The sequence below is a fragment of the Podarcis vaucheri genome (assembly GCF_965113315.1).
Source record: "Podarcis vaucheri genome assembly, chromosome: 12".
NCBI classification, from domain to species: Eukaryota; Metazoa; Chordata; class Lepidosauria; order Squamata; family Lacertidae; genus Podarcis; species Podarcis vaucheri.
In genome coordinates this window covers 8,676,021-8,702,439 of record NC_138750.1, presented here as the reverse complement: position 1 = coordinate 8,702,439, position 26,419 = coordinate 8,676,021, and the positions used below count along the sequence as shown (strand labels likewise).

The following is a 26,419-nucleotide window of genomic DNA, read 5'->3' as shown; positions in this document are numbered from 1 at the left end:
AAAAAGTTCCTCTCAAATGTTTCATCCTAAAATGAGAGGGGGAAAAGAGAGAATTTTGTTTACATTCTGTCTTCTGAGCCTTTTATTACTATATTGCTTTCCAGGACTTGAAATTTAGGTCTGCACTCTCTCACTCAGTGGGAGTTCCCTTGCTGTGTGTACAGATGTTTTTTATTTTACATAACCTGTACAACAAGACACAGCCCGTGTCAATCACAGACATAATTTTCCTCTCATCCAAAGTATCTCCCACTATTGCTGAAAAGTGCTACCTCCTTTTTCAAGAATGTCTGGAAACAAACATCTGCCTGGCTGAAAACAGAGGAGCCAGAAGGAAAGCCTGAGATTTAGCTGCTGAGATTGCGCGCCATCATACCATACCAAGGCAGCGGCGTAGCGTGAGTTGTCAGCACCCGGGGCAACGCAAGTAATTTGCGCCCCCTAACCCGGGGCAAGGCAAGTAATTTGCGCCCCCCCTAACCCCTAACCTGCGAGTTGCTGCTGGCGCTGCTGCCCAAACGACGCCGCTTGCCCGGAGGAGGAGAGGGGCAGAGAGGCGAGGAAAATGCAACGGCCCAGCAGCTGCAGCAGCACCGGCGGAGGCGGGGCTGTGAGGAGGGGCTGCCTGGTGCGTCCTCCGCGGCGAGCGCTGAGAGCCGCTGCCTGCCGGGCGCCTTCAGCCGGGCGCCGCGAGACATGCGGCTCCGCTACATCCTGCGCCCGAGGCTCTTCGGCGACTCCGGAGGCAGCGAGCGCGCCCCCCCCCAGATGTTGCGCCCGGTGCGGCCGGCACCCCTGGCACCCCCCCACTCTACGCCACTGTACCAAGGGGAAATGAAAAATGATTCTGGATATGGGGGCACTGGCTGTTTTGTTTCCCAGAGTTTGAAGGCAGTGAAATTAGGTCCCATTCCCCCCAAATTAGTCATGATCAATGACATAGCACCATAAATATACCTGCAGTTGGCTAATTGATTTGAGCCATGCAGGTAGTCATTGCCACATGCCACCACATGATTTGTGTGGCACGTAAGTAATAAAAGGATGTGCAGAGAGCAGGAAATCTGTCACATCTGTATCTGACAGATGACAGGGATTCCCATTTGCATGAGTAATCGCTACACAAGTGCAGCAGTTTGCCAATCTGCTCATGGGGCTGTGTGACATCGGCAAAATCAAGTGATAAGGCCCACATGGATTCCACCACTTCTCAAAAATAAATAAAATCTTGTAAATAGAGGAATTGCACGCTAGACTTGATGTGTGTGCTAATTCCCTGTGTAAGTAAAGGTAAAGGGACCCCTGACCATTAGGTCCAGTTGTGGCCGACTCTGGGGTTGCGGCGCTCATCCCGCTTTATTGGCCGAGGGAGCCGGCGTACAGCTTCCGGGTCATGTGGCCAGCATGACTAAGCCGCTTCCGGCGAACCAGAGCAGCGCACGGAAACGCCGTTTACCTTCCCGCCGGAGTGGTACCTATTTATCTACTTGCACTTTGACGTGCTTTCGAACTGCTAGATTGGCAGGAGCAGGGACTGAGCAACGGGAGCTCACCCCTTTGCGGGGATTCGAACCCCTTACCTTCTGATCGGCAAGCCCTAGGCTCTGTGGTTTAGACCACAGTGCCACCCGCGTCCCTATTTCCCTGTGTACAGAGAGGCTATCTTTCTTGGGGTGGGGGAAGAGATTTGCATATGCTTTCCCTCTCTGCAACATAAAATCCAGGAGAATATTTCATGTTTTGCTGATAGGCATTTATAAAAGAGGAATGCACTCCAGAAACGGGTGGTTAGACGTCTTGTGCTAAGCCTGTCATGGGAAACTCCCTGGGCCTCTCGGACCATGCCGGTCCAAAAGTGATTGCTTTGGGTTGCTAGGCTGGCTTAACTGCCCTCCCTTAGCTAAGGCTTCTTTTGCAGGTTAACCTCTTCTCCACAGGTACGCGGGCGCTGCTACGCTATGGTCACTGTTGAAGGGCCGGAAAGGAATTTTCTTTCATTGGCAGGTTTTGCCTTCCCCGTAGCAAAACAACTTTGGCTGTTTCAGGCCTTGGGCAGAATTCTTTAGTCTATATTCCCTAAATGGGGGGGGGGCATGAAGCGGTGACCCACGCCCCCACCTGCGGCAGCGATCCCAGGGTTCCCCGTCAAAGGGGTTGTTTTGAGCGGAGGCATTGGCCATACGCCGTTAGATTGTCATTGCTCTCCCGTGTGACGGTAGCAAAATGACGAGCGGGCTCTCTCTGCTTGAACAGATGTTCTCCAGAGCCACCCCAATCCCCACATATCCTGATGTTCCCCAGATCCCCGGCCGGGGACTGGGAGGGATAAAAGCCCAATGCCTAAGCGAAGGTCTCCCTACATCTGAAGTTTTTAATAAAGATGTGGCCATATTTTAATCCCATAACACGTTGTCTTGAGGCATTATTCCATGTGGGTGTTGCCCAGGGTTGGGGGGTCTCTGCCTGTCCACGCAAAACTGAATCTTGCTGAGCTGTGGGAGCAAAGATCTGGAACTTTGGCTTGAAACTCTTTCGCCCTTGCTGAACAAAGTTGCCTTTATAACTTTTTACAGTATCATTGCTATGTAGTGATACTCCAGCATCAATATGCATGTGTCATTCCTTTCCCACTTTGATAGGTTATCAGATTGGGCAGTTGGGAGACTCTCACCACAAGGGACTCAATCTATTTATTACAGAGATAAATGCAGCAGTTGAACGAAGGGCAAAGTGAATGAATCATGAAAGACAACATGGAGAGCATAGGTCAGTGGACGGACTTTCCCTAGAAAAGTTTACACTACAAACTTATATTGGTTTTATATCAGATCAGCTTCAGAGCTCCCTCCGAAGAATTGTGGGATTTGTAGTTTATTGGCAATGTTAAGGAATTTCTGTGCAAAGGAAGAACCCTATACCACAATCTGATTTCACTGAACTACTGTTTCCAGTATTCTCTGGAAAGAAAGAAAAAGAGAGAGAGAGAGAGAGGAAGGAAGGAAGGAAGGAAGGTAGGTAGGTAGGTACCCTGTTTTAGGTCTACAGTGTAGATACATAGGGGGACGTGGGTGGCGCTGTGGGTTAAACCACAGAGCCTAGGACTTGCCAATCAGAAGGTTGGTGGTTCGAATCCCGCAATCCCGTTGCTCGGTCCCAGCTCCTGCCAACCTAGCAGTTCAAAAGCACGTCAAAGTGAAAGTACATAAATAGGTACCGCTCTGGTGGGAAGGTAAACGGCGTTTCCGTGCTCTGCTCTGGTTCTCCAGAAGCGGCTTAATCATGCTGGCCACATGACCCGGAAGCTGTACGCTGGCTTCCTCGGCCAATAAAGCCAGATGAGCGCCGCAACCCCAGAGTCGGTCACGACTGGACCTAATGGTCAGGGGCCCCTTTACCTTTTTATAGATACATACATCCCAAGTGCCCTGGCGTCAAATTTCAATTTTATCAGGTAGCATTTGTGTAGAAGCCATTTTGAACATTCCCAATTGCTAGTGGTTGTTCCCAAACTATTTTTGCAGAGCTTCTGGGTTTCAAGCGTAGCTATATAACAAAAGATGTATTTATTCTGGATGTGGTTATCCATGGTGTACCTCAGAGAGAAACTCCCTCGTTTCTTCACAGTTTTCTTTGCAAAGGAGAACTCTGCTGATCACTGTTCTTTCCCTCTTGTTGCAACCTAAGTTGGAGCCACTGTGTTGTACATTAAAATTGGCAGGACCTGCTTTGTGTAACTCCACAAAGAAAAGGGGCATCATTTGGCTAAGGTCAAGTTGATTCAACCTATTTTCCTCCTTCCACACCTGGGAGAAAATTATATGTTACTGTGGATTAGAATTACAGAGAAAGCCGAGAGACAGTCCTTAATGTTTGAGTCAGAAGCACTTGACATTTGATATTTAAAGCCGTGGCAATATTGGCCAGTAGTACACAGAGCAACGTCTGTGTGGGGCTCTGGCTACTAACAGACCTGCAGCTTGAAGTTTCATATGGCACCATCTAGCTTCTCCTTGTGGGGAGATGGACATCTGCCTCCTAATGGAGAAGTCCTATTGCTTATTTTGTGGTTTTTAAAAATTAGAATGGCCCACTAAGTATAGGCCACGAGCTTCAATTTCTCTATTGCTGGTTTTAGCAGTCATGCAGCTTCCCACATGGAACTCGGGAGACGTTTGCAAAATTGGAACGTTCTAGCTAAAAGAGTTCATGGTCTCATTAAAAAGAAAAAGGCGTGTGCCATTGCAAATTGCTGCTTTGAAAGTGCCTGCAATTACAAATTGCAACGGAGAAATGGACTGGTGATAGAGTTAAATACATAATACACTGAAAAGCTGTTACAAACGTATATTTTGGGAAGTCTCTCTGCATTTGGACACCTCTCCAGATATTGTAACCAAATTTTGCTTGGTGGTTCCTGAGATCAGGGAACAGGTTTGGGTCCTTGGCTGGATCTATACTGATAAAAAAAAAACGCTATAGGGGAAAACACTATAAAAACTCTCAATGCAAAATTCCACTGGCGATAGATCACTGCTCTGCAGCGCCATCTGGTGTCACATGTTTATAAGCCGAGTCCTTTGTGTGGATACAGTTGGGTGCCATTTTGAATCAAGTTTGTAGACCAGGGGTCAGCATACTTTTTCAGCAGGGGGGCAGGCCACTGTCCCTCAGACCTTGTGGGGGGCCAGACTATTTTTTTGGGGGGGATGAACGAATTCCTATGCCCCACAAATAACCCAGAGATGCATTTTAAATAAGAGGACACATTCTACTAATGTAAAAACACGCTGATCCCCAGACCATCTGCGGGCCAGACTTAGAAGGCGATTGGGCCGGATCTGGCCCCTGGGCCTTAGTTTGCCTACCTATATTGTAGACTGAGCCTTTCAAAACTACACTGATTTTTTTCCCCCTTAGCATTCCCAGCCAGTGCTAGGTATGAAACTGCTAGTAACCAATAAAGCTGTAGTTGATTTTTATATTGTTTTGCTAGCCACATGAAAATATGTGTGGAAGCACTGACTGATGGTGGCTCCACAGTGTGTATGCGCAGGGGAAAATGTCACACTGGACGTTGCATGAGATGAGCAGCAGATTCGTGCTCTGTCCCTTTCAAGGCATGGTCCCCAGCACTCATGTCACAGAAAAGAAAATATAGTTGAAAGTCTGTAATGTGCAAGTGGGTCAAAAATATAGCCTAAGGAGCGTAAAACTGTTGAGAATTAACAGAAGATGAAAGTTTTCTCACTGAAAGACTCCATAGGATTTAGGATTTAGCTGAGGCGCTCTGTAAAAGCAGGGAATTAGACAACCTTAAATTACATTTGATTGCTTCGAGTGTTTAAAGCCGGTTGGCAAGCACACAAAACTAAGCTCCTCAAATGGTAAATTCCTAAGAGAAACAATCCCTGCTATTCCTGAGTTCCTCATACAGCCCTTTCATTTTATTTTTAGCTTTGTTTTATATCAAGGAACGATGAGACGTCACTGGCCATGTTTCAAAATTTGCACATCCTCTAAAAATAATAAATCACATAATTTAATAAAGGGCTCTCCAGTCCTTCCATTGGGGCAGCGAGGGAGAATCAGAGGGAGGAAAAGATATTTCAGAAGCATCAAAGTGTAACCCGCAAGGGAAATTCAGAAGAACAAAGCGAAGGAGCCAAACAGAAAAGCTTATTTATTTGCAAAATAATCATGCTCAGTCTTCTGGAGGTTGTAAGCCAACTATTGTTTTTATGGCCTTCAGATCTTTGTTTTGAATGCTGGCCTTACCTCTTCTAGTGGAGAGGATTTTTATTTTATTTTAATCAGTTAAATGACACATCCAAACCCAATGTAAATGCCTCTGTAAGAAGACACACAAAGACTGTTATCCCCCAATCTGTCTGGCAAAAACGGACAAACCCTGCTTTTAAAAAACGATAGAGCGGTTATTTCATAATTGCAAGTAGACTATTTTAGAGCACAGTAAGATGGGATTAACCCCCCCCTTAACGTAATAGCAAACAAATACGGGTTAGAATAGATTAGAATTTTGTTTTTATGAAAGGATACTCTATTGACAGATCAAGGCCCAGTTCCAGTGTGATGCTGTCTGTCTGGAAACTATGGTTTGCAAATCAGGAGGCAGTCTTAGGAATGCCTGCCTGCACATCTACTAAGCCATAGTTGAGGCCATCCGTGGAGGGGAAGGGGAATTCATGCCGCTGAGCAGAAGACTGAAGGGGTCAAAACATGTCTCCCCAAGGCTCTTCCATGTTTTACATGCAGTGGCGTAGCGTGGGTTGTCAGCACCCGGGGCAAGGCAAGTAATTTGCGCTCCCTAACCAGTGGATTTGCGCCCCCTAACCCGTGGATTTGCGCCCCCTAACCCTAACCCCCAGATGTTGCGCCTGGTGTGGCTGGCCCCCCCTGCACCCCCCACGCTACGCCACTGTTTACATGTCAGCATTGTATCTTCTCCGGTCTCACGGCTAGAATCCTAAACTCGCTCACGAGGTGGGGAGTCAGCTACGTTGAACTCGGGAAAAGCTGGAAGTGACTACTGTATATATGTTGTTTCAAAAGGACTTTAACAATATCATGTGTTTTTAAATGCCAGTTTTTTCATCAGACTGCATGCTGGAAATAAGATTTAGAACAGGGGTAGGCAACCTAACTCCTGCTCACCTAGCAGTTCGAAAGCACGTCAAAGGTACAAGTAGATAAATAGGTACCGCTCCGGCTGGAAGGTAAATGGCATTTCTATGCGCTGCTCTGGTTTGCCAGAAGCAGCTTAGTCCTGCTGGCCACAAGACCTGGAAAAACTGTCTGTGGACAAACTCCAGCTCCCTCAACCAGTAAAGCAAGATGAGCACCGCAACCCCAGAGTTGGTCACGACTGGACCTAATGGTCATGGGTCCCTTTACCTTTACCTTTAGGCAACCTAAGACCCGGGGGCCGGATCTGGCCCAATCGCCTTCTAAATCCGGCCCGCGGATGGTTCGGGAATCAGTGTGTCCTTTTATTTAAAATGCATCTCTGGGTTATTTGTGGGGCATAGGAATTCGTTCATCCCCCCCCCCAATATAATCTGGCCCACAACAAGGTCTGAGGGACCCCACGGCTGAAAAAGGTTGTTGACCCTTGATTTAGAAGGTGTATACAACACATGTAACTCCTGTAACAAGCAGCACATGCAGGAAATTAGTTTATTGTGCTCTTCTGGCACTCCTAATTAGCTTTTATGATTCCTCTTTTTCTTCTTTATTACTTGGATGCTTCTGCTTAAGAGCACGCCATTTCTTTCCCCGGGCCCTGTGGTTCCCTGCATGTTTAGGTTGTGGCGGAGACACTGCCTTTGCTTTCCAAGAGGTGTAACGGCCATCTCCCAAGTCAGCCAGCTGTCTAGTTGCACTCTGTGGCAAGTCTGCTTATCTGCACTGAGGCTTACTGAAGCTGCTGCGGAATTTGTCCTATCCTGTACAGTTTGGTGTACCCCAAAAAAGTAATGCCTGCAGCTAGTGTTTATCGCACAGGGGCTGCTGGAATTGTGCCTGTGGGCGCAAGGGTACCGTGAGCTCTTCTCCTGGCACCCATGAAGCCTCTGGCACACCTCTTCCATCACTGCCCCTTGGTCACGAGAAGCCTTGGGTGGCTAGCGTTTTCTCCCTGTAAAAGTACCGTATTTTTCGCCCCATAGGACGCACCGGCCCATAGGATGCACCTAATTTGGGGGGGGGAATAAAGGAAAAAAATTTATCTCCCCCCCAGGTGCGGGGCTGGGGCGGGGGAAGCCCGAGCTTCCCCCGACCCCAGCCCCCAGAACAGGCTGCTATTCGCAAGCTGTGGGAGATCTGCGCGAAGTCCGAAGCTTGGGGCGTGCTGAGCTCAGCGCGCCCCAAGCTTCTGGGTGCTGGCAAGCTCTCCGCTAGCTGTGGGAGAGCTGAGTCTCCCACGGCTAGCGGATAGCTTCCTGAAGCCTGGAGAGCGAGAGGGGTCGGTGCGCACAGACCCCTCTCGCTCTCCAGGCTTCAGCGAAAGCCTGCATCCGTCCCATAGGACGCACACACATTTCCCCTTCATTTTTGGAGGGGGAAAAGTGCGTCCTATAGGGCGAAAAATACGGTACATAGAGCTAAGTTGGAAGAAGGATGCTTTCCCACTGCCTCTTTCCTATTGAGGTGCTTTTCAAGGTTCAAATTAATTTTGGTGTGTTTGCTCATTCTTATTTTACCTTTGGAAGTGAGAGCTGGACCATAAAGAAGGCTGATTGCCGAAGAATTGATGCTTTTGAATTATGGTGCTAGAGGAGACTCTTGAGAGTCCCATGGACTGCAAGAAGATCAAACCTCTCCATTCTTAAGGAAATCAGCCCTGAGTGCTCACTGGAAGGACAGATTCTGAAGCTGAGGCTCCAAGACTTTGGCTACCTCATGAGAAGAGAAGACCTCCTGGAAAAGACCCTGATGTTGGGAAAGATGGAGGGCACAAGGAGAAGGGGACGACAGAGGACGAGATGGTTGGACAGTGTTCTCGAAGCTACCAACATGAGTTTGACCAAGCTGCGGGAGGCAGTAGAAGACAGGAGTGCCTGGCATGCTCTGGTCCAGGGGGTCACGAAGTGTCGGACACGGCTAAACGACTAAACCACAACATTTTATCTTTGGAAAAATGAAGTTTGTGTGCACATTCATTCAGTGTGTGTGGCATGCTGATGGGGCAAGGAGACGGCACCCATGGCACTTGCTCAAAAATCAGAAAAACAAAATGTTCCCATGGGCCAAGAAAGGTTGATGATCTTTGGTTTAGCTGCTTTGAAGGAGAGGAGGAAGGAGTCGTTTCTGTTTCCTGCATCCTTCAACAGGGTTCGTGTTAGGGTAGCCGATACTTAGGTATTGTTACCAAAGATGGGTGCCGCCCCCACTCTCTGCCGAGCAGTAGCAAGATTCCAGCGGGTTCCAGGCACTCACCAGGGGCTGTGCTCCTTTGGAGAATTGAAGGTGCGGCAGAGATAGTCGTAGCTTTAAGAAATGGGCTTTATTCACATACTTACACCTGAGTTTAGATGGAGAGAGTCCAGATTTTACAGCATGGTCCTCTCAAGAAGGGGCTTCTTCCCCATGGCAGTGCAGCACTGGAGTCAAAAGCAGCTTTCCCAGCCAGCCTTCAGCCAACCTGCCCAAGATGGATCTCTCTCTTTGTCCTCTCCCTCTTCTTCCCAGCATGCCTTTCTGTAAAGACTTTCTTTTCCTGTCCCCTCAAGCACACACCCCATTACCATGGCACCCTCTGTCTGCCCAGACACAAGAAATCCTCTTGGATGGGCTGTCAACACTTTTTCTCAGGTTCATGCCTCTGTCGCAGGTGAGGCCCTCACTAGACAGGAAGCTTAGCCTGTGCTTTTCCACTGGCCTCCAACCTCCCATTCAATGCTCCAATTAATCAAAATACTACCACTAGGGTTTGAGCCCCACTCAAAAAAACTATAACAGTATGAACATCAGAATAGTTGGGGTCTTATGGGGTCTCCCTGTGGCAAAGTTAAATAAGGCACTGTTGTCATTCCAGAAGGAAGAACTCTTGGGGGCTTTCTGGTATTGTTTAAGTACAAATGGCAACCATTTTAGGTGTGTCCAAATGGCATGCGATAGCCGACACGTGGGTCCTTTTGGACCCGGAAAAAGGCAATACGAGGGCGTGGGGCAACATAACCGGGGGGGGTCATGCTTATCCATGTTCTGCTGAAGGTGGGAGGTGCTGGAGGTGGGAATGGAGCCCCCGTGTGAAAAGGGCAGCACCTGTATAATATGGGAGAAATCCCTCGAGTTAGCTGACAGAGAAGCACATCACTAACAGCCCTAGGCAAAATGTGTTGGAAGAACTCAAGGAGTAGTAATATTCATCTGCTGCAGATAGCCTTACAAAAAGCCACCCCATTTCATCTGAACTTCAGTGTATCCCCCCCAAACCCCTTTTTCTTTTTCTCTTTAACTGCTTGAGTCATGGTTAACTCCTTTGCCTGTTTTTGCTATGAAGTAATTTATTAGTACTGGATTAAAAAGTCATACTTTCAGTTCTTTAACTGATGCAATCTGCATTACCGGGTGTGTGTAGGAGACAGTAGGTTTTTTAAACCTGCATTTCCATGGAAACAAAGATCCAAGAAGAATAAAAATGATGGGAACTGTGTGGCAGGGAGTGTAACTGCTTCTAGACTGTTGCTACTTTTTGAGAGGCTTAATTGCATCCAGGGAAAGTCATGTTGTTCAATTAAAGATTCGGTGATTCTAAGTGGATTTGCTGCTGTTGCACAACAAACCTGCTTCCCGCCCCCGCTTTTTGCAGGAAGGAAAGTGATGAGGAAATGCCCTTGAAAGTGTGGGATAAGAATTGTTTGATGTGACATCATATAACCTCAGGCTCAATCGCCAGTTGAACAAGTTACTTAGGGATGGATGGAAAAAACACGCCAAATCCCACTTCATACATTATTAGCTTAAGAACCTTCCTAGCATTGTGAAAAATGTGTGAGTAATTTTATGTTGCCATGTTGAAACATGACACAGACAATATATTATCTTTGTCAGAAAGCCTTTGTTTGTTTTCCCAGCGTCAAATGAGTGAGTTACTGTGTTGACTACAGTGGTGTCCCGCAAGACGAATGCCTCGCAAGATGGAAAACCCGCTAGATGAAAGGGCTTTCCATTTTGGAGGTGCTTCGCAAAACGAATTTCCTATGGGCTTGCTTCGCAAGACGAAAATGTCTTGCGAGTTCCTGCGGGGTTCCCCCCCCTTTCCCCCAAGCCGCTAAGCCGCTTATCAGCTGATCCTTAGCCGCTAAGCCGCTTAACAGCTGATCCGCTAAGCCGCTTATCAGCTGATCCGCTAAGCCGCTTATCAGCTGATCCGCTAAGCCGCTTAACAGCTGATCTGCTAAGCTGCTAAGCCACTTATCAGCTGATCCACTAAACCCGCTAAGCCGCTAATGGGCTTGCTTCGCAAGACGAAAAAACCGCAAGACGAAGAGACTCGCAGAACGGATTCTTTTCGTCTTGCGAGGCACCACTGTATTGTGAATTTCTTAGGCGCCTTTGCTAAACTTCCCACCATATTCAAAATATATTTCCAACTGATGGCTTTATTTCGATTCTTCCCTTACCCGTTGATGCAAAGCTCAATGACATAATTTATCTCTTTCTCATCCATCACTCATGCAACGTTTTCAGCTATGAATGGCTGCTCTTTTGTTGATGGGCAGCTACAGTGGCTTCTTGTAAGAAGAGCTTCTGTTCTGGACGATGGTGTGCCATTGGTACCACCAGATACGGGGCTACGAAACCTTACAAGCCGGGTCCCTGAAAGCTACGGAAGACAATAGGCTTGTGTTAGCCGATTGCAGTTATCCAGTAAGGAAGCTCAGTTGTTGCTTTTAAGTCTACACCTCCTTTTTATGAATGAGTTTAAGGATCTCTTCTGCAGTCGGTACAACATTGGCAGGTGGCTATGCCTGCCTCTCCCATTAGCTGGTTGATAGTGGATGAAGGCAAATGACCATGTGACAACTGATGATATGAAGTATTTGCAGACTGGGAGATAATGTTTGCACCTGCCAGGCTGCTTGCCTTCACACATTGGGAAAAACACTGTTCTTCCCAGTTCAATGGGGATTCTTCTCTCCCTTGGCTCTTATTGACTCCTTCCCCTTGAACGCATTTGTACCAGGTCAGGACACAAGTATCTTCATTTTGTACCCAGAGAGAGCTGCTTTGTTTTCCTTAATTTAGGGGTTCTCATTGTGTCAAAATTTTGGAACTGTCCATCTGACCAGGATGAAACAAACAGGTATATTGTGCCGAGAATGACTTTGGGTCTCTGTGGATTCTCTGGTACATTCCAGGTACACCCTGTTCCTTGGTGGGTTGAAGCCAGCTGGCCAAGGGTGAATGAACTTGTCTTTCTGCAACTTGGCAGACTGGGCTTACAGTTGAGTTTAGGAGGTGAGGCCAAGGCAATCTGAGGCAGCAGTGAGAGCTAGTTGCTCTGATTAGTGAGCAGTGTGGAGGAATCCTGACCCAGAAGCCTTTAAAGGGGCCAAAAGGTTACCCACCTGATCTGCTGTGGCTTACTAGAATAAATATTAGGCTTCCTTGTTGGTGCAACTGGTCTCTCTGCATTTCTCACCATTTCACCCCAGTTGACTGGTGGCACACAGGTGGAATTTCTGATCCTCCTTAAGTTGCCAGTTGGAGACCACTGTGGATTTGAGTTCTGGACTCTACACTGTGCCTGTTCTGTGGATGATTATTCTCTAAGGCTGTCGATATAATTGCAGAATTATTATTTTTTTAAAGTCAACCTTTGTAGCCCTTGGAGGAGTGTAATCTATTGGACAGCCAGCAATAACTGCCTCCTATTTTTAGATCAGTTGCACTGCATGTCCTGTAAAAACCACAGAGGATATCCAATCAGTTCTGCTTTCTACACCAGCCATGGATGCCAGGTTGCCTTGCGCCGTTTAGATAAACGATCTCTCCTTCCCTATGCAGTGCTATAAATCCTCGCTTGGTGCTTACGCTTCTTTACGAGCCTCGTGTTTTCATGAGTCAGCACAGGGGTTGGGCTAAAGTCAATGGCAAACTCTCATTTCTGTCTCTCTGCTTCTCTTTCTACAGCATTTTGGGGCATGTGGCTCTATCTCTATAAGAAAAGGTTGCCAGAATCAATCTGGTTTTTATTAGGCAACTTTGTAGATGGGTTTAATTATACAGAGCAGGCTATTCGAGTAATGACAAATGGATGCAATAACAGCTGTTGTTGTCATTAATAGTATTTTATAAATTCAGGAATCACCTTTCACGTGAGTCTTAGGGTGATTTACAAACCTAGCATAAAAACAACTAAAAATAGTTTTCTAAAATAGGAGAAAAACAACCAAAGTTGGGTTTACAAATCATATAAAAGAAACATCTATGGCAGAAACCTTTTCACCCAGCTGGAAAAGCTAATTGAATTAAAAAATGTCTTTGGCTGTTTCCACTGGCTGGAGCCAGTGTGGTGTAGTGGTTAAGAGCGGTAGTCTCATAATCTGGGGAACCGGGTTCACGTCTCCGCTCCTCCACATGCAGCTGCTGGGTGACCTTGGGCTAGTCACACTTCTCTGAAGTCTCTCAGCCCCACTCACCTCACAGAGTGTTTGTTGTGGGGGAGGAAGGGAAAGGAGATTGTTAGCCGCTTTGAGACTCCTTAAGGGGAGTGAAAGGCGGGATATCAAGTCCAAACTCCTCCTCTTCTTCTTCTTCTTCTTCTTCTTCTTCTTCTTCTTCTTCTTCTTCCGGAAAGTACAGATTTTGAGCACCTGTCTTATCTGAGCAGAGATGCTGTTCCACGAAACGGGGGAAGCCCTTCTCCAAATTACTGTGGCGTGAGCTTTTGGTATGTTAGGAACTTGAAGGAGAAACTCTCTTGCTGGTTGTTGTGCCCTTCTGAGTATTTAAGGCATAAGGCAGTCTCTCAAGCAACTCGATTCTGTAGCACCTCATATGCTAGCACCAAAATCTTGAACTGCAGATGGGGAGCCCATACAGATCCCACAAACAAGGTGTTGTATGCTGGTGTCGGTCTGTCTCCATAAGCAGCCTAGGTGCTGTTCTGCCAGTGCACCTGTAGCCTCTGGACTAACCTCAAGAGTAGCCACATAAAGAGCCTATTGCAGTAATCCAGTGTTGAGGCTACCAGTGCATGGACACCTGTGGTCAAACTATCAAGATGCAGGAATAGCCTAGCTGTCTTACCAGCCCAAGCTGGTAAAAAGTACCCCAGCTGCTGAGGACGCCGCTGTGTCTGCGGTGATGGATCTAGAAGCAGCCTTAGACTAAGTACCTTCTCCTCCAGGGTGTCCTGAGTCTATTGCAAATGTCATGGAAAGGAAGGAAAGTGAGAGGCTATCAGGAAGCTGGAAGTGGACGACCAGGGAAGGTCACAGTAGGCTGCGGAATGAGAAGATGGGATCCCAAGAAAAACTCAGCCCAGAGAAGGGCCCCAGCAGGCCGAGGAGAGCAGCCCAGATCCCAGGGACATGCCTTGAGGGCTGCCACAAGAGTATTCAGCCCCACAATGCTGAATACTCCAAGCCCAGTGTCACCCACCAAAGAGCCGCCTCTGCTGCCCTCCCGTTAGCCAAGAGGGCTCCCCTCCTGGGGAGGTATCTGGGGCAAAGCTGGTCTAACTCCATCCCTCATCTCCAATTGTCCCTGGGTTCGCCACCACTGTGCCAGAGATGGCCTTCAGCAGCATCCCCAGTCTGTCTCTTATGCCCAGCACCAGGTCCAGGTCCTCAATACCAAGCCAGGTGGAGAAGTTTCCTGGTATGTAAGAGAAGATTTATGGACTCCAGTGGCAGGGCCCTCCTCCCTTGACCGCCATGTCTGTGATTCTGTGGACCATATGATGTGCTTTTGTGAACCACTATCCCTAGAAGTGGTGGTTAGCAGTGGCTGGAGTGACTCTTCAAAAGACAAGGATCTTTTGCGAATACTTGGAATTAGCAAAGTTGACTGATTTGATAAGACAAAAACCAAAAACTATAATCCAGAAACAATGGAAATGTCTAAATAATTCTTTATGTAGACAAGGATTAAATGTAAGGTATTGGTTGTGTTTAGAATAGACTTATGAAAGATTTAGAAAACGTACTGATTAGAATATTTGTGTGAGATTGTATGGGGGAAAATATGAAATAGCAGATACAATCTTGCTTAAAACGCATATAGGAAGTGCAGTGTAAGCAATGGAAGTCAATCAATGAAATTTTATTATTATTTTCATATCGTGATATTTGTAGAATAAATTTGGAAGAAATTCTTCCAACTTTTCTTCTTCTTTTTTCTTTATTTTTTCTTCTTTTTTCTTATCTTATTTTTCTCTCTTTTTTTCCTTTTTATGTATATGTGCTTATTTGAAGTGTACGTATTTGCAGTGTTTTGCTTATATTTTGTAACAATTATGTTAAATTTAAAAAAAAAGAAAAAAAAACCAAAAGACGAGGATCGGGCAAATTTGTAGGGAGTGGATATATTTTGATTAACTGTGAGAGCAAAACGGAGCTTCTAGGTTCAAAACGGTAGACCTATTAATACCTGACTTTCAGGATAAATCACAGGGCTTGTTTTGCCCCCCTGCACGTCTTGCTCGTGAACTTCCCAGAAGCACCGGGTTAGCCAAGGTTGACAAAGAAACACTTCGCCACTTTGCTCCTCTGGCTGATCTAGCCAGGCAGCTCTTCAGACAAACATAGCAGTCAAGGAGCTGCCTTTCGGAAGTAAATAAAGCAACTCCCACCTCACGCTCTTGGTTCTTGCGCGCAGCATTCTGGTATGCTAGTTGGGTTCTCAGTCAAGAACCTGCTTGCGCACGCTGTATCAGAGCAGTCAAAGTCAGCTGTGTCCAGGGAAGTAGCGTAAGCCCTTGCAGATCATTCTTTTGCAAGATAGATGGGGATTTAATGACTGCGTGGGACTGCACCGTTGTAAATGGCTGACTAGCATGCCATATGAGGGTTTTCAAACTTTCAGGAGCTACTTTTACTTGGTTTTAAAATGACTTCTTTTGCTGTTTTTTCTCTTCCAGCATCAAGCTTTTGGCTGTGCAGGAGCTGTTGGACAGAGATGCACTGGAAAAGGTATTTTCACCTGTTTGTAGAGCTTGCACACATCTTTTCAAGCACAACTCTGTTAGTGATAGGATTCCCTGTTTATTGTGATTCGTATAGTATAGATCTCCTTTACTTCATACTACACATTGCACCAGATATAATGCTAGTTGAACATGGTAAGGATGGACTGCGGTGATCTTTGGGCTTGTGTGGCCGCACCTCCTCACACTTCTCTTTTGTGCAACTGTGAGAAGGAGTGTGGACGTTTCCTTTTCTGTTTTAGATTTGCAGCAACTTGTGATGTTGTCTCGACCTGAACAAACTAACCAGTTTTAACTGTGGTTAGTGAAAACCTGCCAACTTGAAACTATGGTTTATGAAGCTGGCTTGTTTCAACAGAACATGGTTAAGATTAGCCACAGTTTAAGTTTCAGATAACATGTTACATTCATAGAATTGTAGAGTTGGAAGGGACCACGAGGGTCATCTAGTCCAACCCCCTGCAAGGCAGGAATCTTTTGCCCAACTTAGGGCTCGAATCCATGACCCTGAGATTAAGAGTCTCAAGTTCTATCAACTGAGCTATCCCAGCTGTTAAACTGTAGTTAATCTAAATTTCTCATCTCCTTCTGGTAGCCGTGCCAGATGGGAGGAGACAGTGCACAACCTCAAAGCTTGTTGAGACTTATTGTTGTAATGCTAAACCATGGTTTAGCATGACACCTGAATGCAGCCAGTGCCAGGGGAAATTTGGTTCATTCTTATGCCCCAGTCCAGTATACCTGAAGGAGCGTCTCCACCCCCATTGTTCTGCCTGGACAGTGAGGTACAGAGCTGAGGGCCTTCTGGCAGTTCCCTCCCTGCCAGAAGCAAAGTTACAGGCAACCAGGCAGAGGGCCTTCTCGGTGGTGGCGCCCTGTGGAACACCCTCCCACCAGATGTCAAAGAGAACAACAACTACCTGACTTTTAGAAGACATCTGAAGGCAGCCCTGTTTAGGGAAGCTTTTAATCTTTAATAGACCATTGTATTTTAATATTCTGTTGGAAGCCGCCCAGAGTGGCTGGGGAAGTCCAGCCAGATGGGTGGGGTATAAATTATTATTATTATTATTGGCTGTAAGGCAGCGTGTAAAAGAGTAAGAGTCTTCTGCTCTTTTTTTTCTTAGCATTCTCTGGACTACAATTATTAACCACATGACTACTCGTACTGTTCATACGAGTTTTCAACATGCTCACAGGATCTTTGACAATGCTGCACAGCAGATCACGTTTGAAAGTGAGAGAGAGACAGAGACAGACAGACAGACAGACAGAGAAACTCTCGTATCTTTTTAGATGGGGGAGGGCTTTTAAAAATCCCCACTGGGTGCATGTAACCCTTTGGGCATGCCTAAAGTAATTCTTTGGATCCCTCTTCAGATGCTGCAGTACAAAAACTAGCTTTTCTCGAAGCTTCCTGATTTCCGCATTGTTGTGGGAAATGTCCCACAATTGCCTTGGGTCATAGGATGCCATCCAGCCAGTCCTACTCTTCTGTAGCAGACCACCCCCCATTTTCATGTTTTCTTTTAAAAGTGTCTATCAACATATCACAGCAAATGACCATCTCAGTCCTCATTAGGCCGTGGCTGCTGTTGTTTAGAGTGCAAGGAGGGTGGATTCTCATTGGTTTTCTCTTGACAAAATGTTGTATTTCTGCAAACATGGTTGTTCCTCTGAGCATACTACTATCTCCCTTTCTCCCTCCCCAACTTTGTGGCCTCTTTTTTTTGGATGCCTTCCTGTTCACCCCCTGAGTTCACTAGAAGAAGGAGTGGCATGAAAATGTATATTCGTTTATATACGAACTGGGGTGTGCGCGCGCGTCTTTTGCAAAGTTTCGAAAACTTATTTTGTATCGTTTGGCTGGCTTTCTGTCCTTCGCCTAACAAAATATAGACACGTGAAAACAAGTTTAGGATGGATGGATTTCGCAGCTTCCTCGCTCTGAGAGAACATTTCTTTCTCCCATGTCTGGCATGGAACATAACAGATTCGGCAAATGCGCTCTCAATGGCTTTCTTGTCTCCCCGGCACATCAACTTCCATACATTTCAGCCAGATATGTGTTTCATCGTGATTAAACCCATTGTTATCTTTGTTAGTCCTAAATAACTTTCACAGCAAAGCAGACTGTTCATGCGACGACTGTTAAGCAGAAGAGAGAGCTATACCCTGCCCAAATAACGCTCCTCCTTTCTATGGACTCAAAAGTGCCAAAGCCCTGGCAGTTCTTTGAGAGAACATGTAACTTTTTCTGCACACGCAGCATGCTTGCGTGTAACGTATATATTCATGCACAGATAAATAACTTTGGGAAAGGGAACTGGTGCATAGCAAGGCTTTATTGCCACAATAATTGATTTTTTTGCGGCTTTTCTTTAAAACTTAAATGCACTGTACTTTTCTGTGTATAAGACGTCCCCCCATGAAATTTCAGAAAATGGGGGGAGATGGCACAAAGTTGTTGAGCTTCTTTTGGGAAGGATTGTCCAGGGTTTTTGAGCTTTGGGGGCGGTGCCCAAAATTTCTCACCTGCACGTGTCAACCAATCAACATAAACCATTGACGCAGCAACCAATGACACGCACAATAGCCACTGACAGCCGCAGCAGCAACCAATCAAACGTCCACCTTATGCACTACCCATGTACAGTGGTGCCTCGCAAGACGAAATTAATTCGTTCCGTGAGTTTTTTCGTCTTGCGGTTTTTTTCGTCTTGCAAAGCACGGTGACGGAAAAGCTTTGGAAAAGCTTCAAAAATCACCAAAGTCTTCAAAAACCTCAAAAAAACCTACCACACCGCGTGCTATGAGTTGCTCCTCAAAGTCAAGTCGCAACTGTATTAACAGTTTTAAGAAAAAGGAAACAAACTTGCAAGACGTTTCCGTCTTGCGAAGCAAGCCCATAGGGAAAATCGTCTTGCGAAGCAGCTCAAAAAACCAAAAACCCTTTCGTCTAGCGAGTTTTCCGTCTTGCGAGGCATTCGTCTTGCGGGGCACCACTGTATAAGACGATCCCCACTTTTTAGCATGATTTTAAAAGATAATAACATAGTTTTATACACGGAAAAGTATGGTAGGTATGAGTTAGCATCTCCTAGCCACAGAAGCCTTCTCCATTCAACCCCACCTCTGCTTTTAAGTGCTTCCCCCCACCCCCCAAGTGACCACTGTCTTCTCTTTGGTCTTCCAACGACTCCTTTTTCTAAGAGTTCATCAAGGCTAAATGGAATCACAGCCAGCTGGAGCTATCGACTCGCATAGCCAAATCTGGACTTGGACTGCATACACTCTATACTTTTAAAGCTCATCTGAAGCATACTTTTCCCCTCAAAGAATTCTGGGCACTGCAGTTTTCCCTTCACAGAGTTACAGTGAACCAGCAACCCTCTGCAAAGTACAGTGCCCATAATTCGTTAAGGGAAACAATGTGCTTCCCGTGTTATTTAAAGGTATAATGCATACACAGCCTTGGAAAGTATGTCCTCCCAGTTCATCGCCCCTGAGGTCAGTGGCTGGAACTGACAACGACATTTGCCGAAGCAAACAGGCAGAAGAAGCCAATAGTTGTAACTGCTTTGGAGAGCTGTTGCCTGTCTGTCAGCCAGTTGTCCCAGCAGCACCTTTTACAGGAGCCTGACAATTTTTCTCCTTTATTGTGGGTGTTTCTGACCAAGCGGGTTTCACCGAGCGAGGCTGAATCAGGTGTCTCAGGCTTAACAAACTGGTGAATGCCAAATGCAAAAAAGCAAGAAAGATATGAAGCGGAATCACAGTTGACCGGAGAGCTCAAGTTGACTCGTTGCGTTAGGTTTCACTCAGCTCACTGTGAGGGAAATTATACTGAAACTTTCATTTGTCGGAAGCAATTCTCAGTGATACCTCCAGTCTAGGATTTTCCTTTTTCCAGCCTTGTTTCGTGACCATCTTTCACTCAGGAAGAACAAAATGACTGATTAGGCAGCTTCTCAGTCTTCTTCCTATATATATTATATTTATAATGCAGACAGGGTATGTCGTGAAGAGAGAGCTTAAGGACAAGCCAAGGTTTGGACCATATGCTAAGCAAAAGCGTGGCTTAGCTTGGTGCAGGGTGGAAGTAAAAAGGACCCAGGAAGAGCAAAGAGGAGCCTATACAGTTGCACCCTCCTGGTAAACAATGGTTTGGCTTACTGGGTCAAGCCAACCAGAGGAGAAGTACTTTTTGCACGTAATCTTGCAGCGTTGTGTTGCATTGAATGACCTTAAGTTCTAGTCTTATTGTTGTAAACAATAAAAATCTGCCCTTTCCCCCTTATTGGGTACCCAAGAGCCTGTATAGAGTCCTTACGTGGGTTTCCTATTGGTAGGAGAAAATAACTGAGGCTAACCAGAGAATATTGAGAAGCAAAGCAGCTAGTAAGCCTGATCTTTACTGATCTGTTGCAACAGGGTGCTCCCCTCACATGCAGGAAAGGAGGAGGACCTCGAACCATGGCGCACAAGGCCTTATATAGACATTTTAAATTCCCTGCCCTGGAGCTCAAGACCACCCCTTCATACATCATACATATATCACAGAAGGGGTGTAACCCAAGACCACCCCCCAGAAACATCATACCTACATCACAGAAAGGGCGGTCTACAACAGAAATCTGAGTGCATTGTTTATCTCCTGTCTGGCAGGTTATCTGATAATGCCTTATCTGATTGCCTTTCCTGGTAGTCTGCTATCCTTTGAAATTGTGATTACTAAATTCCTGTAATAAGGAAGGTTTTTTTTTACCTCCTCCCTCCTTGCAGAGAAACATTTGGTCAGCTTGGGAGTCAAAATGGTTTCAGGACTGTCTTCCTGTGCTGCTTCAGACATGTGGTTTATAAATTTATGTACGTGTTTGCTTGGTACATTTTTGAACATTTAATATATATCTAAGACTTTAAAATTCTTATTACATTATGAACAAGGGAGAAAATTTTCTTTCCATCCACTTTCCCCATAACATGGAGGGGAAAATTGCACTTCTACAATTTCCTGACTTACTCACCGTTTTTCTAAACTAAAAGGCTCCCAGTATAGTAACCACACAACATAGCTTGTCCCTAGTTCAGCTGAGATCTTAAAGAGTTGAACTTCCAACTTGTTCTTCAGCAGATGACTGGCATTAGCTCTGGAATCCTTCCTCTTGTACCTATCTGAGAAAGAGAGTGAGTTTTCCTGCAGAAATTACAGAACAAATTTTTAAAAATTGCAGTACATGAGAAAAACTTCAAAGTTTGCAAACATTGCAAATGCTCTCATCAGCCTTGTGTAATTCACTTAGCTTGCATGTTCCGTCTAGCCAAGATTAATTGTTTAGTCATCCAGCCAAAACTAACCGAATGAGTACACATTGTCTTTGATTTCTGCAATTTGCTGGTTTATCAAAGTTTGAAGCGAATTGAAATTAATTAAACCCAGTTGACCCGAGGAAATTGCATCGTTGCAAATGCCTACATAAATCTCCCACTTTTAATTTAAGGCTTGAACCTCAAGACGTGTACAAGCAAATAAAGAGTAAAGTCAGGTCATATTGACCTTCACTGCACCGGACATGGCAAATGCGAGGATATTATAAGAGGAGTGCCATTGTGTGATATCAAGAGAAAACATAGCCACCTCTAGGCTCTTGTGTATCTAGCAGTGAAAGATCTTTCTTTAATGACTTTCAATGGTTGATGGCTATAAAATAGGAAAGGCGTTTGACCTGCTTGGGTAAGAACTGGCAAAGAACACTTTGGCATTTGGAATATAGCCAGCCAAGAAAACAAAAGTCTGTGCTTTCCAGCTGACTAGGAAAAAGCCATCTTGGGGTGGAGAAAGGACCGTCAGCTTTTTATTTTCTGAGAACTGCTTTAATAGTCTAGATTGGGCTAATCAATATTTTACCCTCCGGATCCAATGGGCTCCATCTCAGACTCAGGTAGCCTGGCTAATAATCAGGGAAGGTGAGATTTGTCATCCAACCAGGGCACCACATTGGCTGTGTCTGGTCTAAGTGGTCAAAGTATTGTCCATCTAGCCCCTTATGGTCTACCCTGCCTGGCAGTGACCTTCCAGGGTCTCGGGCAGAAAGATGTTTGGCATCACCTGCAACCCACTCCTTTCAGCTAGAGTTGGCAGGAGTTGAAGATGAGGCCTTTGGCATGCCAGCCAAACACTCAGCTAAGGTTCCTCTTGTCGCGCTTTCTCTATCCTGGCCTCTGACAATAAGAACATCATATTAAAAATTTCCCCAACAGGGTATTTGAAAAGGAGTTTTCTTTGCTGCTAAGAAACAGCTATCAAAGTCTCTTTTGATATTGTCTGACAGAAATAGATGTTCTTTTCTGGATCCGTCAATTCATCTTTCATTCTCCATTCATTGTGAGCAGACTGGTCTCCTTTTTTTCAAAAGTGCCAGCCTGTTGTTCAGACCAATGTCTTTGGATGTGTAGCCCGCAGGTGCGCTTCATAGTAGTGACAGATGGCGAGAGAAAGCAGTCAAATGTCTCTTGGTTTGTATTCTGGGTTGCTTTTTCAGGCACCTGCACCATAAAGATAAGGACATTCCCTTTTCCCATTTACAAGGGAGCTGCCTTATCTCAAATATGTTTCTTTTGTTCTGTGCGCCATAAAATCATGAAATATTAGAGGGGTGAGGAGTGGCATCCCTGGTGAATGCGTGTTACCTTGAGTGTGTGGCCGAAGGAGTTTGGGGACGACAGAATCAAAGACGTGCTCTTAACTTTTAATCTTCTACCTGGCTGTCAACCCGGCATTCCACACTGTTGAGTTCTTATGGGGTTCACCCACAGCAAGAATACTAATTGCAAAAAAACTGGAAAAGTGAAACAGTACCAATGAAAAAAGAGTGGCAAGAAATATTATTTGATTACCTTGAGTTGTCAAAAATGACGGATGCAGTTAAGGGACAGTCTAAACACAAATTTCAAAAAGAGTGGGGAACGTACAGAGATTATTTTAAAAAACCAGTGCCCTCAGATTAAAACCTGGACTTCCTTCGAATAATTTTTGCAAAACAAATTACGGTTTACAAATACAACATACGGAGAAGGGTAGAAAAGACGAAATGAGAAAGAAACAGTTTATCAAGTTCAAAATCAGACTCGCATTGAGGAGGGAGGAAGTCTTATTAGAATAGAATAAGAATTAAAGATTGGATAACGTAAGTCCGTGTGCAGATACTTGCGGATTTATGGATATATGTTTATCATTTGTTTTGTGTTTTCTTTTGTAGTTTGTTTTCTAAGTGTCGTGTGTCGTGTGTTTGTGTGTTTGTGCTGTAATAATAAGCTGTTAAAAAGCATTTACAATGAATGAATGAATGAATGAGTTCCTAGGGGGCTGTTTTGATTCCCTGCTCCCCGCAGCTTCCTTTGCCATGTTTTTTTTTTTTGGGGGGGCTACTTCTACAAACTTTGAGGTTCCCCTGAATCTGCCAATGCTTCTTGTGCAGGGGGCTGCAGATTTCACTTTGTCACAGCCGACAGTCTCTCCTGAAGTTCAGAAATGTGTCAGCGATGCTGATCTGAACTGCTGCTGAGTGTAACTCCCAAGGATGGATAGCATCATTGCTTCATAGAGTTCAGGATGTCCCAGTATGTGCCCCTGTATCATTTTTCCAAGATGTTTTATTTTATTTTTGGAGCCATTAACATTAGCACTGCATGTCAATTATGGGCTAGGACAGAACAGACAACGCATCTTTGTGGCAAGAACATGTTTTCCTTTGTCATTGTGTGTAAAGCACACTGTACATTAATGACAATATTCCAGTAATCCTCAGCTTGGCTTGCATCCTTACTTTCCTCCCACCAACAAAACACAGTTCACGAAGCTGCTCTTTTCAGCCTTTCCTTCTCTTTGCTCTGCGGTCTCCTGTGTCTACTTGAAAATCGGCGTCTGAAAGTTGGGGGCCCTTGGGAATGGGGTAGAATATGCTGTGGGAGGGGCTTCAGGTGAAGGCAGGAGTTGGTGGAAATTGCACCCCCTCTCCTTTACATGAATAAAGGAGCCATTTAGGATCCAGGTCTATATTTTTTAATAAATTGGTAGCTTTTGGTTCAGCATAAACCTGGTCCTGGTTATCAGACTTAAGAAGAGAGGTGACTTTGGTTTATGTTGCCGGAAATGGATGCTAGAAATATAGTGGCTAATATTTATCACTGACTGCTCTTGACTTAAGTGAGAATCCCATATTTGAGCCCAGTCGGCAATATTCAATATTCTAGCTGCCAGCTCTTTTTAAAAGGGGTCGGGTGGGATGTTCAGAGAGCATGAGCCTGGAATTACGCTCCAAGCAAAGAAGAATGGCTGAATAAATTATGCGAATACTTGGAATTAGCAAAGCTGACTGATTTGATAAGACAAAAACCAAAAAATATAATCCAGACACAATACGGGGAGAAATACGGAATAACAAATACAAATTTGCTTAAAATGTATATAGGAAGTGCAGTGTAAGCGATGGAAGCCAATCAGTGAAATTTTATTATTGAAATATTTGTAGAATAAATTTGGAATAAATTCTTCCAATTTTTCTTTTTCTTTTTTCTTTTCTTCCTTTTTTCTTTTTTGTTCTTTTTTATATATGTGTACTTATCTGAAAAATGTATGTATGTATTTGTATGTATTTTGCTTGTATTATGTAATAATTATGTTAAATAAAATTTAATTTAAAAAGAGAGAGAGAGCATGAGCCTGGACTGAAACACTTGGGAGACTAGCCAGCTCCCCTTCCTATGGAGAGGGCATTGCTTTTTATTTTTATTTTAAATAACAGACTCTTTATTCTTCGGCTTGTTCTGACTGTGGAGGTCACCTCACAATCCTCAGTCTGGCATTCTACCTGACATAAAGCAGCGCCGCTTCACTGAAAACTGTAGAGTTGCCTTTGCAGCTTTATTCTTCTCCCCAGTGTTTTGAATTTTGTTGAATCGGGGTTTTTTTTTATTAAAAAAACCCCGACGCTGATGCTCTTGCTGTGAAGCCTTTCTTCCTTCTCCGCTTCCCTGTAGCTTTTGTTACACCTATTTATTTTCCTTAAACGTTCTGGCCTCCTGTTAATTTGCAAATCGAGGCAATTTCAAAGGCTTTCCGTTTGCTTTCAACGTGAAGGTCTGCAATGCTGAACATAAGATAGCGATGCTGACAAAATTGCGCGCGGAGAAAAAGGATGTGAGCCAGCTAAAAAGGAAGCTTTTGGGAATATTCTTCACCAGGTAGCCTGAGTTAATCCTCTCCTCTCTCACAAGATATGTCTCCCCATATGTAATGGCTCTTATTTCTTTGCTTGGTCCCTTTATAGTTTTGCATGGAGTTGAACCAGCCAACCCTGCCAAACATCCGGAAATGGAAGGGCCCTCGAGGATGCTGGAAGACAGCGGTTTCTGAGAAGCCCTCAGGGCAGCCTCACAAGGTACAGTATTTTTCGCTCCATAAGGCGCACCGGGCCATAAGGCGCACCTAGTTTTTAGAGGGGGAAATCAAGAAAAAAAGTATTTCCCCCCCCCAGCCCCAAAGAGCAGCGGACAGGCTGCGTGCACTTCTCCCAGAGCTTCTCGGGGCTGCTGGGGGAAGCCCGGGTCCCCCCCCAGCCCCAAAGAGCAAAGAAACCAAGACAGCCAGCGGGATCCATCCAGCAAGACTCTCCTGGCTTCAGCGAAAGGAACCCGAAGCCTGCGGAGCGCAGCGGGAACTCACGCTGCGCTCCGAAGGCTTAAGGCGGCTCTCCCTGAAGCCTGGAGAGTGAGAGGGGTCGGTGCGCACTGACCCCTCTTGCTCTCCAGGCTTCAGCGAAAGCAACGCGAAGCCTCCGGAGCACGGCGGGAGCCCTCCCTCTGCGCTTCGGAGGCTTCCCGTTGCTATCGCTGAAGCCAAGGAGCCTGCATTCACTCCATAGGACGCACACACATTTCCCCTTAATTTTTGGAGGGCGAAAAGTGCATCCTATAGGGCGAAAAATACGGTACTCTAGTCTGCATGTCGTGACCTTTCCACAACATTGTGTTTTTGTCCAGCTGAGGACATAGCTACCCCCTTGTTTTGAGCAAAAAGCTTCTATGGTTTTTGTTTTTGCCAAGGACTGCATTTCAGTTCTGCTTTGAGCTGACTACTCATAACTGGCTTTTCTCCTGGTCCTTGTTATTGATTTTGGAAATGCTTATTTCTGTCCGACTGCAGCAAGTTTTGTGCCAGGAAAGCAAAGAGTTTTATTGTCGATGCATTTTAAATATAAAACGTATTTGTGTGTATAATGTCCCTGCTAGCCACAAACCCAGACAGTATATTTATTTGTTTATGGGTTTCGAAACGACTAATCTAGTGGCTCACTGACACTGTGAAAACAACTATTAAAAAGTACCTGCGCATAAGAGGATATCCTGTTGAATTGTAAATATAACATTATAAATATGTGGTATCCTTCTGGAGATGGTAATAAAAGCATAAATTTACACACAAAAAACACCCAGCACCCTGATCAGATGTAAGCACTCTCCTACTCAAAGTAGACCCATTGAGGTTAATAGATACAGCTAATGTAGGTCCATGAATTTAAATGGGTCTGCTAAGAGTAGATACCACCCACACTCATACAAATTCAGTTTTGCTATGTTGTACATGGATTCAGCTATGGATACCCAACTAATACATGCTTTGGACCACATTGCTGTCAATTCAGTTCATTTTTGGAAACTCATTGTTAAGTGGGCTGAGGGGAA

At 45.2% G+C, this 26,419-nt stretch overlaps 1 protein-coding gene across 1 annotated transcript in view; it reads left to right on the top strand.

The window, feature by feature from the left end:
* EEPD1 (endonuclease/exonuclease/phosphatase family domain containing 1) overlaps nt 1–26,419 on the top strand; it is a 61,311-nt gene that overhangs the window by 24,751 nt on the left and 10,141 nt on the right. Inside the window, exons 2-3 of the mRNA XM_082192855.1 lie at nt 15,611–15,662; nt 25,006–25,116. Of these exons, the coding sequence (XP_082048981.1) occupies nt 15,611–15,662; nt 25,006–25,116 (163 nt within the window). The remainder of the gene's footprint in view (nt 1–15,610; nt 15,663–25,005; nt 25,117–26,419) is intronic.